The sequence below is a fragment of the Elephas maximus genome, chromosome 5, assembly GCF_024166365.1.
Source record: "Elephas maximus indicus isolate mEleMax1 chromosome 5, mEleMax1 primary haplotype, whole genome shotgun sequence".
NCBI classification, from domain to species: domain Eukaryota; kingdom Metazoa; phylum Chordata; class Mammalia; order Proboscidea; family Elephantidae; genus Elephas; species Elephas maximus.
Window position 1 is genome coordinate 75,577,474 of NC_064823.1, and position 15,074 is coordinate 75,592,547.

Here is a 15,074-nt window from a genome sequence, read left to right on the forward strand (position 1 = left end):
TTCTTTTATTTTCATACGGTATAATAAAAGTTTTCTATTACTGGAGGGAAATGATACAAAATCAGCAAAGCTTATACATGAGCAGTGAAGTGTCCTTGACAGTTTCAACGCCACATGCCCTTTCAGTGGATTTGATTCAAGAAACAAATTTCATTTTGCGTCTAACAATCATAGTAAAAGGAAGTGTTTCTTATCATCTAAAGATGAAAATTATTACCATTATGGGAAGGCAACAGTCATTAAATAAATTAAAAGCATCTTTAAAGTTTTTCCATATACATATATAATATATATATATTTAAATTGCCACGGACTGTACAAGCACTAAATTCTCAATTCAAACATTTACAGAAACTAGTAGAAAGCTGAAGGGAAGGCTTTCTTTCTTTCTTTCTTTCTTTTTTAAAGGAATCATTTAATTACTTAGAAGCTACATTAAAGTACAATTCTCAGGGGAAATATCTATACAGAGAAGTCAGACCTATCCAAGGTGTCTTATTTAATCTTACACAGCAGGTGTTCATAGCTACACCCTAACCCAATCGTGATTCAACAAGAAGTCAAAGTCCAGAGATTAGTTACTTGTTAGAATGGAGAAAAGTGAAAGCAGAAAGACTGCGTTGAATAATGTAATTATACAGAAACATTTTTATAGGTCCGACTGATAATAGCATTACACATATATGATCGCCTCTGAAAACAGTAAATGGTCAACATGAGTTTTATTCAAAAATATTAAGATAAAACATCTTAATGAATAAATGACCATCAGTTAGTATAAAGCTAGATGAGTATAAAAATTTCTCTGGATTATTGTAGTCCTCAGATCTGGGGAATCTAATCTTCCAGTTTAAATTTTATGACCCCAAATCCGGTAAATTATATATTTACACAGGTTACAGCAAAATACTTTTCAAAATACTGTATTGACATTGGCAGGCCCTGAATTTGAATTTAGAAACAAATTAAAAAAAAAATCCCTTTTTAAAATAATGACTGTGCTTAGATTTGACTGTATTGGGGTCCCTCATCTGAGGATGCGCAAGTGGGGGGGGGGTTGGGGAGAGGGAGAGAGACATATACATGACTCAGGAAATGGCATTTATAAATGTTTCTTCTCTTCTCATCAGTGTCAGTTTAATATCCCGAAATTTCTAGAAAGTCTATCCAGGAATTACACAGAGGCAAGTACCTAAGAAATTGTGAAATACACATTTACTCAATTTTCCAACTATTTAAAATAAACTTTTCTTGGATTAGAGTATTAGTTTGTTTACTTCAACTCATTTTTTCTTTGGGAAAAAAACTTTTCCCATTTATACCATAATATATTCTCAATGTAGTAAGGAAACGACTGTTTCAAGGTCACCCAGAAATCATCACTGGCCAGAAACCATTTCAATTGTTAAGAGAGTATCCAAACTCTTCCACTGTGCTATAATTTTGTCATATCAATTGCTACTTAAAATAAAACCTTAATTAGGAGGTACTGGGACATTTTTATTAGAGGGTTTTTGGGCTATTGGAAGATTTAATCTATAATAAGTGAGCATTGATTCAAATTAAGAAAGATAACAGACACCTGTGTTTAAAAAGGCTGAGAATCACTACTGGATATTACTAGAGCTTTTGGCTGATACATCTTCAGAAAAAAATTGAATTTAGAATTTCATCAAACCTACCAACGAAAAAGAAGTTTGCTTTAGTGAAAGACAGTATGACCAGGACACAGTAGCCATGCTCTGGTCCACTTCTATTACATAATTTTGCTTTGGAATTTTTGATAAGATTTATTAAAAAAAAAAAAAATTTCACGATGCACATTATTGTGAATCTTTAACTCTGTGCTACCAGAAAAAAAAAATGAACTGTAAGAGTCCACAGAAACTGAGGCATCAGAACATAATTCATTGTCTTGTTTCAGTCACAGGGCTAATACACATCCACACCAACCTTTGTGTACTCCAAAGTTATCAAAAAACTTTTCTTCTTCCGTGGTGAATCTTCTTTTGAGGGAATTTCAATAATAGAGGGAATACCATTCAAACCACAGTGAATGACATATTCTTGTACCAAACACTGAAATGTAGGATATGCAGCCTTTTCAGATCTATTACTACCACATCTTCAAGGAAGATATGTATGAAATACTGGTGTTATTCAGTGCCTGAAGGAGCCTTAAGACTCAATTTGCCAATCTCATTTTTCCAGTGAAAACACTAAGGGTCCACGGTTAACATAGTGTCTCTCACAAAATGGATGCTCAATAAATATTTCTTAAATGACTGAACTACCCTGTCTCCACAGATAGCTGCAGGTGGAGACAGGGCAAAACCCCATGTCTTCTGATACTTCGCAGCCTCTGAAATGGTTTAGTTGTCTCTAATCATTAAAAAAAAAAAAAATTATTTATTTATTTATTTTCAATCATTAGCTGGGACTAAATTAAGGTTAGGCTTATGGCAACCACAAATAGAACATCAAGAACAATTCATGGTCTGGAAACATTTCTTTCAAGAAGTACAGTGAGTGAAAGGTTTTTCAAACAATTTTCCAGGGCAAAAATAATAACAGGAGATACACAAATAGAAATGGAAAACAAAAGTGCGTCTCTATATTTGGCTCCATTTTCTGGTAGATAATTTTTAGTGAGCTCTGCTAAAGTCTAGATACTACCATTAAGCCAAAAGCCCCAATCCATGTGACAAAGTACTTGGACCTGGCTGTGGCTGAAGAATGTGAATGAGATTAAATTGGTCATTTACAGAAATCCCCAATATTCCAGCAGTTTTTAACCCTTGACATCTATTGATAATTTCACAGGATGTAAGGTCATACTAAAAGAACTGAAAAATTAATGGCCTCAGGAAGGATTTTTGGATTCAATTTAGAAGAACAAATTGAAGTATTTGTTTTTTTTAAAAAAAAAAGAAATATAGGAGAGGAATTACATCTGGTTTTTGAAAACTGGGTTGCTGGTTCCTTCTTCTAGGAGGAAAAGAAATGAAAACAACTTATTTCCAATTAAATTGCTAGGTCAAGTGGTAACTCTCTGTATAGGCTCTTGAATCACTCTGTCACTTTTGATAAAGTTCTCATAATCAAATGGTGTTTACTAGTATATGAAACTAAAAATGAATCCTGGGCAGATTGAATTAAAAAAACCACGTTAAGCAAACCTTCCTACAGAGGGCATAGGCACCTGGCTCACGCACACACACACACACACACTCACACACACGTAAACTTAACACAGAACACATACTCTCCACTCAACTATCACACATTGACATGTGGAGGAAAATATGGGTAAACAGGACTCTCAAAAACTTTTAAGAGACATAGCAACTTCGAATGGGTTATTTAGGACTTGCTGAGTTGCTCAGAAAGCTAAGGCAATAAAGCCTACTTCCAAATATGAAATTACTTTCAATTCCTGTTTAGTTGCTAGATGAGTAGAGATAAATGATAAGCTATTGCTGTTTTCCTGATCTATTTTCAAAGCCCATTACAAAAATAAACCATTGTGTTCTCTAACAGTTCTAAAAACAGTTTGAATGATAATTTTTCTTGTGTGATTAAAAAAAAGAAAGAAAGAAATAGATATCCATATTTAGTAAAATCTTGCTTTCAGTTACATTCGGAAAAAAAAGTACAGTCCAGTTCTCCTTGGTGGAAATCTTCAGTCTATTGCTCATTCTCTTTAGATTAAAAAAAGTCTATAAAAATAATGATTGAATTAAGCATTCAGGTGAGTTCTCTGTGAGGTTATCTGCAAGCACAAGACTCTACTGTCATGTTAGGATATACTTTAAGCACCACGTTCTTATTCTCATCAAAGAATAAGATACTGAGTGAGGACATCTTTTCCGGCACACAGCAAGGCTCAGGAATCCCAGGGACGACTCCCACAGCTCTCACTATACTCTGGATGGTAGCATGATTTGATGGCTTCAAAGACTGGAAAAACAAATGTGAAACGGACATATATATTAGATGGAACTGCTTTTCTACTCCTTATCCCCTCATTACATGAAATGCTTCCATCATGAATTGATTTCAAATATTTAATAGTTGTCATACAACCGTTACACGTTCAGCCCAATCTCAGATCCTACCACCACCAAAATGGTTCTCATTTATTACGTGCCTGCTACACGCCAGGCATGGTACACGTTGTATCTCAAATCCTTATGACAAAATTGCCATTTCTTACATTTTATAGGTAAGGAAACAGACTCAAAAGGCTTAAATGACATGTCTAACACCAAATAGCTAGTAAGTGACAGAGTAAAGGATTTGAACCCAGGTCTCTCATTAAAAATAATTTAATTACAAAAAAATTTTTACTGTACTTAGAACTAATCTGGGAGACTAATACATTCCAGGATGTTTTCATTAACAGGATATTGTTGAAAATGATCTGTTCTTGGCCCTGTGTTAGTCATAACCAAAGCCAAACCTTTTGCCATCGAGTACATTCTGACTCATAGCGGCCCAACAGGACAGAGCAGAACTGCCCCACAGGGTTTCCAAGGAGTGGCTGGTGGATTCAGCCACGCTCTTAACCACTGAACCACCATGTCTCCATGTTAATCATAAAGCACCGTGCTAATAGAGATAGTTGAATACTATTGTTATAATGATATTTATATTTTGTTGTTAAAAAATCAAATAGGTCAGAGGGACAATGATTTGTTTAATTGTTGCCAAGAGATGAACTGGGTGGTGATTGTTCCACTATGTAATTACTCAACTCAGAAGTCCAAACTGGGATTAAGAAGCCCACACCATTGACCACTGGGGGTCACTATTGCTCCACGGGTTCAGACCTAAACTCGGTAGAGTTTTGTGTTCTAAGAGTGGGTCACATCTCCTGGGAAGAGCCTAGAAGGGCCCAAGGTTATCCAATGGATGTCGGAAGTATGACCATAGAAGCCTGGGTAAAATCTCTTCCCTGAGAAAATGCCAACTGGGACCATTAACATCTATGTGAAACACATGGTTTTACTTAAAGAGCTCTATACAGCTCTACTCTATCTATAAGCATTGTAAGCCCAGAATGTTCAGGTATTACCAAAGTGATAAGAACAATTTATTCATGAGAGATGCCACATGTTTCAATGTCAGTTTTCTCGTCAAGATCTCCTTCAGGCAGGTGAAATCAGTTTTGTTTAAAGCACGCTGGGAAACAGAAGCTTGGTAACTTGCCTGAGATCACACATGAATTTAGTAGTAGGATGTCGGCCAAAACTCTGGCTTTTCAGTTGCAGGATTTTCAGCCATAATTGTCATAGCTCAGAGGCACTGCTGCCCCAGTGAATTGGCATTTTTACTTTATACTCCTAAACTCCTAGCATGGGAAACTGGAAAAAGTTAAAAGGTTAAGTGGCCATACAAGCCAAGGGAGAAGAAAAGAATATAGAAGCTGGCACATTGTAAAAGGAGCCCCAGTGGTGCAGTGGTTAAGAGATCAGCTGCTAACCAAAAGACCAGCAGTTCGAATCCTCCCAGGTGCTCCTTGGAAACCCTATGAGGCAGTTCCATTCTGTCCTCTAGGGTCACTAAGAGTTGGAATCGACTCTATGGCAACAGGTTTTTCTTTTTTTTTTAAATACTGTAAGAAATGTGGAATTCTTCTTGGCAAAAAAAAAAGGGGAGGGGGAATCTGATTTCTCTCATCATATCTTTCAGTTTTAGTGAAAACAATTTATACGTAAGTCCTCAACTTTATTCTTAATAGGCAGAAATCATTAAAAATTAATCTTAGTGACTGACAGCTATTTTTACTTTTTTCTAGAGACTTCATATGCTAAAAATAGCTAACTTTCAATTAACTTTGTAAAGCACAGCATTTTTCCCTTACGCAAGGAAGTCTGTTCTATTTCTTTTACATATCATGTGTCCTATATCACCAATAAAATATGTGTAATTGACACAAACCACAATCAGAATGGGACCCTTGGTGGCACAGTGGTTAAAAGCTCAGGCTGCTAACCAAAAGGCTGGCAGTTCAAATCCATCAGCCACTCCTTAGAAACTCTATGGGGCAGTTCTTCTCTGTCCCATCGGGTAGTTATGAATTGGAATTGACTTCATAGTGATGGGTTTGGCTTTTTTTTTTTTGGCAGTCAGTATTGTACAACAGAGCCCAATAACCGGCTCGTAATTTTATCAGAATCCCTGGGTGGTGCAAATGGTTACGTACTGGGCCACTAACCAAAAGTTTGGAGGTTTGAACCCAGAAGCGCCTTGGAAGAAACACCTGGAGATGGCTTCCAAAAGGTCGCAACCAAAAAAACCCTATGGAGTGAAGTTCTACTCTGAAACGTATTAGGGTCACCGTGAGTTGGAATTGACTTGATGGCAACTGCTTTGTTTTTTGTTTTATCGGTATAGTTAATTTCTAAAGAAAATTTTTGCAGCCATTCACTTTTCTCTATTGATTTAATTCTTAGGACTCACTAATCCAAACAGCTTAGCTTAAAGCCAGAAAGAATTTTGGAAATCATAGGTTTTATAGCATTATTCTGCTATTAACATTTTAATGACTCCTATAACATTAAATTCTATACAAAGTGGATCTGCGTAACTAGATGAAACCACAAGTGATGTGTACTGCCATGCATTGCCAGTAAATCGGCTGCAAAAGACCTCTTTAAAGTGTTGAAAAGCAAAGATGTCACCCTGAGGACTAAGGTGCGCCTGACCCAAGCCATGGGGTTTTCAGTCACCTCATATGCATGTGAAAGCTGGTCAATGAATAAGGAAGACCGAAGAAGAATTGATGCCTTTGAATTGTGGTGCTGGAGAAGAATGTTGAATACACCATAGACTGCCAAAAGAAGGAACAAATCTGTCTTGGAAGTAGTACATCCAGAATCCTCTTAGAAGCAAGGGTGATGAGGCTATGTCTCACATACTTTGGACATGTTATCAGGAGGCACCAGTCCCTGGGGAAGGACATCATGCTTGGTAAAGTAGAGGGTCAGAGAAAAAAGGAAGACCCTCAATGAGATGGATTGACACAGTGGCTGCAACAATGGGCTCAAGTATAACAATGATTGTGAAGATGGCTCAGGACTGGGCAGTGTTTCCTTCTGTTGTACTTGGGGTAGCTATGAGTAGGAACCCACTCAACAGCACCTAACAAAAACAACATGGCCAGTTTCTCAGTGCCTAGAACTGTGTATACTCTAAAAAAAATACTCTAGGTACTGAAAAAACACTTGCAGAATAATGAAACACTTTAAGAAATAGCGTAGCCTCCATTTTACCTATTTCTGTGAAAATAATTCTCCATCAACAAAAATAAAAGGCTCTGTTCAAAATGACCCAGCGTAGATACGGAAAATATTCATGGTGTTTCCTAGGAAAATTCCTGTCCTCTTTCTTTTTTTTTTTTTTTAAGCTCCAACTCACAAATGGTAGAATCAGAAACTATGAGTAGTCTCTGGTGGCCTTCATAGAATCCAGGCACAAGCCCTTGATTCTGGGGTGGTATGACTTATCGCGGACCTCTCAGTTTTCCAGGGAGTTCCCCCCGCACCCTTTTTTTTTCTCACCGTGGAATTCTCTGATCAAGCTGACGTTACCAGAAATAATGTCATGCACAAAAAAATCTGTGGATTATTTGCTGGTTTGAAGCATACTGCCAGTCCATAATTGACCTTTTTTTTTTTTTTTCTGTACCAACCCTGTCACTTAGTACTCTCTTTACATAGGTTAACGAACACATCAATCACAAATGCAAACCTGTGTTAGTTCCCTCACCAGTCTCTCTTTTTAAAGAGGGCGAAACATGACTTCAACATCAGCTTAGGTAATTTTCTGCTGAGGTAATTCAGTATATTAAGGTCCCTGGGTGGTGCAAACAGTGTGTGCTTGTCTACTAACCAGAAGTGGGCGGTCTGAACTCACCCAGTGGTGATACAGAAGAAAGGCCTGGCAATCTTCCTCCATACAGATTATAGTCAAGAAAACCCTATGGAGCAGTTCTACTCTGTAACACATGGGGATATCGTGAGTCAGAATCAGCTTGAGGGCGACAGGTTTTTTTTTTGTTTGTTTCAATTCAATATATCACGATGCAGTTTTTTTTTAAGAGTGCCTCTTCATGACCAGAGATTGGAATTGGAAATTAATTGGAAGTGTATCATGTTGAATTTATAAAGATGAATTTCTGCTTTAAATAGGATATTTGGTTCAAAGTATTTAGATTCTTTGCTGCAAAATTCTGTGCCTTTGCTATTCCTAGCTTTTGCACCATCCCTTGCAAAAATAACTTCATTCCTTTAAATCCTTGTTGGTTCTCTTGGATCTCCGTCAGCAACAATGGCTGCATCATTTTCATCCGAAATCTCTGTTTTTCATCTCTGCCCAGGTGGCGAGGGGAGGCAAAGGCATAGAGCTTGGCTGTGGTTAGACAGGTATTTTTCATCTCACGGCAGAATTCCAGGGATCTCTCCTGGGAGAAGAGATTGGCCGTAAGTGCTAGAAATCAGAAAAATCCAAACTGCCGTGTCTGTGAATGAAATCTACAGCGGTCAGGCCCACACCTGCCAAGCTGTGTCTGATGTCCTCAAGTTAAATTTGATTACAAATGCATTAGCAGGGGAGAGTATGTCATCATCTAAGAACTTTCATTCCTGACCTGGTCCACGGGGCTTTGCTCCACACTATTCCAGTTCAGTCCACATGGGTGTGATAGCCCAGAAACTATCTAATTGAAATCAGTGAAAGGGCAAAGCCTGGAATTTGGGAAAGGCAGAACACAGCTGTTCTGAATTACAGAACAGGTTGTCGACTTTTGCAGACCAAGAGCCCGACCATATAGAGCAGGCTTTCGCTCAGGAGGCCAAAGGAAAGCAGGGCCAACAGAGAAGTCTAGCCTGGGACAACTTTTCTCTAGGGCAAAATGTGTATCTAAAGGTTGAAAGTTCTTTGGCGCCTCAATTATTCCACATGTGTTTGTGCTGATCTGGTCAAAGACCTTTATTTTCCTCTCTTGCTTGGACTATATTTTTATTTAAATAGTTATTCTGTTTACTATATTGGACACCGTACCAATAACAAAGATGTTTATTAATTACTTCTAATATAGCAGCTTCATATGGCTTCATATTTCTCAGCTTTTTAGTTACTGTACCCCTTGAAAGACACAAAACCTGGAAGGCTTAAGGAGAACCACTAGAAAGCTTTAAAGGTTAAGGAGATCCACACAAGGTGATGAGAGACTAAGAGAACTCCATGTAACAGCCAAGCTTCCACTCTCAACTTGGCAAAAGGCAATCTGAAGCTCAGAGAGAAAACTCCACGCTTAACCCTGTTATGTCTCCCTGGAGTTCTGATGCCATTCCAAGTTTTGACAAATATTATGATGAGTTCAGTTGCTGCAACTGATGCACTCCTGATTCTGTTACTTCCCAAAGAAAGATTACTGGAAGAGCTCACGGGCTGTCGATCCCTCAGGGAGAATCCTATTTTAGGTTCTCTGATGTTTGAAAAAGGACCAGGAACAGTTAGAAAACTATTATTGCCTTACGACTTTTATTCTCTTGATCCCTTTCCTTATACAGTCTTTCTTCAACCTCCTACATTTAATTTCTATTCTGTTCAACCTCAACCACGGCCATTAATAAAAATGTCAATAGCAAATATCTGAGTGCTGCCTATGGGCCAGGTGCTCTGCTATCTCAATTTCTTTTTATACTGTTTCTATTATGTATATATTATTATTTTTATTATATATCATTGTACCCTATTTTTAAAGATGAGAAAATGGACATCTAGAGAGTTTGAGTAATTTCCCTGAGGATCGATAGCTGGTAAGTAGTGGAACCAAGATTCATGCCAAAAGGATCTGACTTTCCGTCTTCACTATCCAAAGAGTGGTTTGTGGACCAGCAGGATCAGCATCGCCTAAGAGCTTGCTAGATATGCAGAATCTCAGGCTCTATCCCTTGACCCACTGGATCAGAACCTACATATTAACAAAATCCCAGGCACTCTGCGAGCACGTTAACGTTTAGGAAGCCCTGCTGTGACTGATAAGTACACCTAATCATTCTGTTGCACTAACATACACTTCTCCTTAAAACTCTGCCATCCTTGACTTATTCTTCATCAATATTTACATTGCTCCTCTTCAGATGACTGAGAATCATGGTGAAGCTCTACCAAAGCAACGGCAAGATTTTGTAATAGTAAAAGCAGATGGAACCAACAGGAGTTAGGAAGGCCAAGTTGAGAAGATGGGGCTAAGTACGGAGGGGTGAAGACCAGGCCTGTTCTCCAGAGTTAGGGGCTGAAAAGCAAACTGACTATCTCCACATTATCATGGCTCCCTGAGCTGGGAAACGAGTCAGGAGGGAAGAGAAAAACTCCTTCCCCAGGCTACTGTGAAGAAATTACCGTTTATGAGAATAAGAAATATTATTTGGAAAATTCAAGAGATTCACTTAAAATCAGTCATCCTGGGTTAGAGACAGATTTTGAATCCATTCCTGCCTTTCAATGCCATAAAGGCAAGCTGCACTGTAAAATACAGCTACATCACTGCTTGTTACATCGAGCATCTTTGTTGTGTGTGCATTTTTACATTTTAGCCCAGCCTGAAGAAGTTTTGTTTGATAAAGAAATGACCTTTATGAATATTTAGGCAAGACAAGGGTCTTTATATAATAATTGTCCTGTTGCCGGTTGCCATGGAGTCAACTCCAAAGCATGGCGACCCATGTGTGTGGGAGTAGAACTGTGCTCCACAGAGTTTTCAATGGCTGTTTTTTTCAGAAGTAGATCTTCAGGCCTTTCTTCTGAGGTGATTTTGCTTAGACTCAAACTACCAACCTTCTGGTTAGCAGCCAAGCATGTTAACCAATTGCACACTCAGGGACTCCTATGAAATTGTAAATGTATACAGTATTTGCTTTGTGTCTGGGTTTACAAAACATGAATCTGCAAAAATCCTTAAAAAAGCAGTATCTTAGAAAATGTAGAAAGCTCATCCCTCTGAAAAAATTTAACAAGAAAATGAGATATCATTCAATTTCCTGGCCCCATGGCTGACCCAGCCTTGTGAAGTTGGCCCTGTGCTGTCTGTGTGTGTAATGTTTAACATCTCAATGGTCATAGTGCTGGGACATGAAAATGCTACTTTAGAGACCTATAAGCCGAAGTTTTTCACTCACTGAGGCAAAGGGTTTTTTTTTTTTTCCTTCTAATATCATACAGCAGGAAAAACTGACTTACTTTAATTTTTGCAAAAAAACTCTATTCTTCCTCTGAATTCCACTTCTCGAGCCACTTTTCATTGTATAACAGAGATTCAAGCTGTTACAAGCTGAGAATGGAAGTACAGCTATAAGCTTAACTGAAGGTGGGAGGGCACCACTCTGTTTTGCTAACTCTAAATTCAAAAAGAACAGCCACTTGGACTAACTGTGCAAGATAAAGGTGGGGGCCAGAGAGGCTGCTGAAAACATGTATGTCGGGATACTAGGACTGATGCGATAAGGTATAGTCCCTATTGATTTTGGGAGAGACACAGGCAAGCTCTGACAGGTTGAAATAGATTTTGGAAGAAGTTTGCCAAATGCTATTTTGCCTTCCTTTTAGATGCTTATCAGGAAAGCAAACTAAACCAGCAACTGGCAGGGCTCATGTGGCCAGTTTACCTGCCCCACCCCCAATCCTGACCTCCCTGGGGACAACTCATCTCACAGGAGACTTTATGAAAACATATTCTGCATCAAGGCATTAATTTGATTAGCTCTTCCCGTGGCTCCTCTGATGTGCCCTTGTTCCCTGAACATCTCCTCAAAGGTCAGCCTTCCACTACCCAGGCCTTGCTCCATGTGGCAGGCAGGGATTTACACATGACCACACAGCTGAATATGCACTATGTTTGGAAGTAATGCAAAAAACATATTTTCCACATACATTTTCCCTCATATCCTTCTTCATATCAATACTGACTTCATTTTACTTTAACAACCATTAATGAAAAACAAATCAAACATAACTGTATCACCTATTACTACACTTTAGAATGCAGTAAAAAAAAGGGAACAGATAGATTTTGTAGATTGAAAACACAAACTTACACATACGTGGACACATACATCTGAGACAGCGTTTTTCTACCCTATGGAAATAGGAAGTGATTAAAGGACAAAGAACGACTGATACCTTTGGCATGGGGAACTGGCATGCTCCAGAGCAATAATAGGCATCAAATGACTTGGGAGAGATAATCCATTCACTCCAGCCAATATCCGCAAAGTCGACTTTGAGGTATCGCCTAGCACAATTTCGAGGTTCAATCCATTGCTTTCTTCTTGCCTTCTTCAGGGTCTGCTCATCAAACTGGAGCGTTTGGCTTTTCTGGTGAGGTCCCTTCCTCTGTTTCTTTTTGGTCTTACTCTTCTCATGGGGCTGAATCTGAAGGGTCTTATAAGGCTTTCTTTCCTGCCAGATGCCATCTTCCTTATACTGATATTCTGCCCCAGGAAGCTCATTATTCTGCAGAGGCAGCAGGATCCCGGTGGAACGTTTCTTCCTCCGTTCTATGGAAAGGGCAGCCCTGATGTGGGAATCCAGTCCGGGCAAAGCCCTGGTGGGGAAATTCCGGTGTCCCTGTAAGCTTGATACCACACTCTCCGGCTCAGAAATGGCAGCATCATTGGCATACACCAAGATATAAGGCTCGGGAAAGGGTGACATCTTCTTTGGCAGCTGGTGTCCTCCAGAGGTAATGTTAATTCCTATGAGGAACTCCTCATTTTTCCTGGCCTTCCTCAGGAGCCGAGTGATGTCTTTAGACAGCCAAGTCATGGTGTCTCCATGAGGCTTGGCTACATTTACAGAAAGACGACCCAGGAGTCGACTTTGGTTTCTGTTGGATTGGAGGATCCATGTGGAGAGATCAATCTGAATGTGTTTCCTCTGAGCGTGATGTGAGCATCCTTGGGTTGTTGGACAACTCAGGCTGATGTTCATTAGCTCTCCAGTGTAGAAATACAATGCGGCAGACAAAATGTTTTCAGACTTGGTTAGAGAAGTCAGGTTGAAAACATGCAGTCCCTTGGTTTCAAGAGTTCCTAGGAGGGGGAAAAAAAGGCAGGTAAACAGGAGTAATTTTAAAAGCCAGAAAAAGATCAAAGCAAAGATCAGTCATTTTTACTAATTTGCTCTTTCCTTTATGAAACACCATGAATCTGTTGAAGTTGTAACACAGTAGTAAGCTTAGGAGTGTGAGAGATGAGAGCTCTGGCTTTTAATTCTTCGTCTATCAAGACCTGAATCAATCTTGCGAAGTACTATCATAGGTTCTCTCCTGACACAATGTATAGCCTACTTTTATAAGTACAGGGTTTGAAATTAGACTCACCTTGATTCAAGGCCTGGGTCAATCACTTATTACCTACATACCTTTAAGCAAGGTAGTGTCCTCATTTATGAAATGCGGATAATATATATTTCCGTGGTGGCAAAGTGGTTAAGAGCTTGGCTGCTAACCAAAAGATTGGCAGTTCAAATCCACAAGCTGCTCCTTGGAAATCCTATGGGGCAGTTCTACTTTGTCTTACAGGGTCGCCATGAATTGGAATTGACTCGATGCAACTTTTTTTTTTTTTGGTTAATGTCATTAGAATTAAATGAAGTATGTGTAAAGCAGTTTACAAAGAGTCCATAAATGTTTCCTAAACACAAATTATTATTATTAGTGCTAGTATCAATTTTATTATAGGAACTATACTTTCTATCTGCCTTACAAGGTTTAGGGTGCAGGATGAGGGTGGGTAAGCAAGATAATATGTCTCAGCATTTTGTGCTCCCCTGAAAAAACGAGCCACATGTTCAAAGTTTCATTTAAAAAAAAAATGCTGCTGTGGAACTTGTCTGAAGATTATGACATTCCATGATTTTGAGGTGAGCTTTTTCAATATAACAAGGATTACAAACAAGTTGTTAATCTTCAATAAACAAAGATTATTGAAGCTGACCAATTATATTTTCCATTGTATAGATCCAGAAATGAGAGCGAGTAAGAGAAGATTTATTAGACAGAGGCAGTAAGGTAGAGGTTGGTTCCAGCTCCTGAGATCCCCTCATGAGTTAGTAATAAGGCTGAAGCGAGAACTCAAGCAGCCTCAGTCCTGGGATCAGTCACCCGAGCCCAAGCCCTCCTCCGTGCACTTGTTCCATATATATATTTGCTTCAGAAACACACACGCAATCATGAAATTATGTTCTTGATCAAAAACATATTTCAGAAAAAACAAAAAATTTTTATAAAGATGCAGAAACTTAAAATGAGTTCACTGAGTCCCTAAGCACAAGGGAAGTGCAACGGGAAACATATTTTACTCATTTTTAACATTGTATGAAGGAAAAGGAGGAAACTGCCATTTGTGCACATTCGTGTAATCCATGACACGAGGATAATATTTTACAGACTTTTATAACAGAGCTATGGCATCAGGGTTGTTCTGAGACTTGAGCCCTAATTCATACCAGTCACCCTACTTTTACCCAAATGTTGTATAGCAGGTGGAAGGTTAAAATGGGAGAAAAAGAAGTCACTCTGTTCTAAGCATGTGGCAATCGAATTGTTGCCAAACAAACATATTGGCAGAGAATAAAGGAACTTTGAGGGATAGGGGTGGCAGTGTCTTAATGGATAAACCAGTCCTGCCCCTTTCCCCCAAATTTTACTTCAAAATATTTCTTTCTTTCAAACATGTTCCTAGACACCTTGTGACCTACTGTTAACTAGCCCCCATCCCTGTGTCTAATTCCCAACATCTTCTCATAAAAGCTTCAAAGTCTGCCATACTGCCTCTCTGAATGGCTTTCATTTTAATTCAGTGCGTTATTTTGAAGTCAGATCTCTATGCCCAATCCTAGCTCCGCCAATCCCAACAGTAGACCTCAAGCAAATAGCTTAACCTCTTTAAGTCTGAGTTCGTTCATCTGTAAAATGAATCCAACAATGCCAGCTGCAGAGTTGCTGTGGGGATTAACTGAAAAAATGCAGGTGAAGCACATAGCACATAGTAAATATTCAAGAA

The 15,074-nt window shown here is 38.8% G+C and overlaps 1 protein-coding gene across 1 annotated transcript in view; it reads right to left on the reverse strand.

Annotated features, from left to right (window-relative positions):
- Positions 1–211: 211 nt before the first annotated feature.
- Positions 212–15,074, reverse strand: part of BMP3 (bone morphogenetic protein 3) — a 46,081-nt gene continuing 31,218 nt past the window's right edge. The window contains exons 2-3 of the mRNA XM_049885914.1: positions 12,190–13,100; positions 212–3,960 (exon numbers count right to left, since the gene is read on the reverse strand). Of these exons, the coding sequence (XP_049741871.1) occupies positions 3,769–3,960; positions 12,190–13,100 (1,103 nt within the window). The 3' untranslated portion in view covers positions 212–3,768. The remainder of the gene's footprint in view (positions 3,961–12,189; positions 13,101–15,074) is intronic.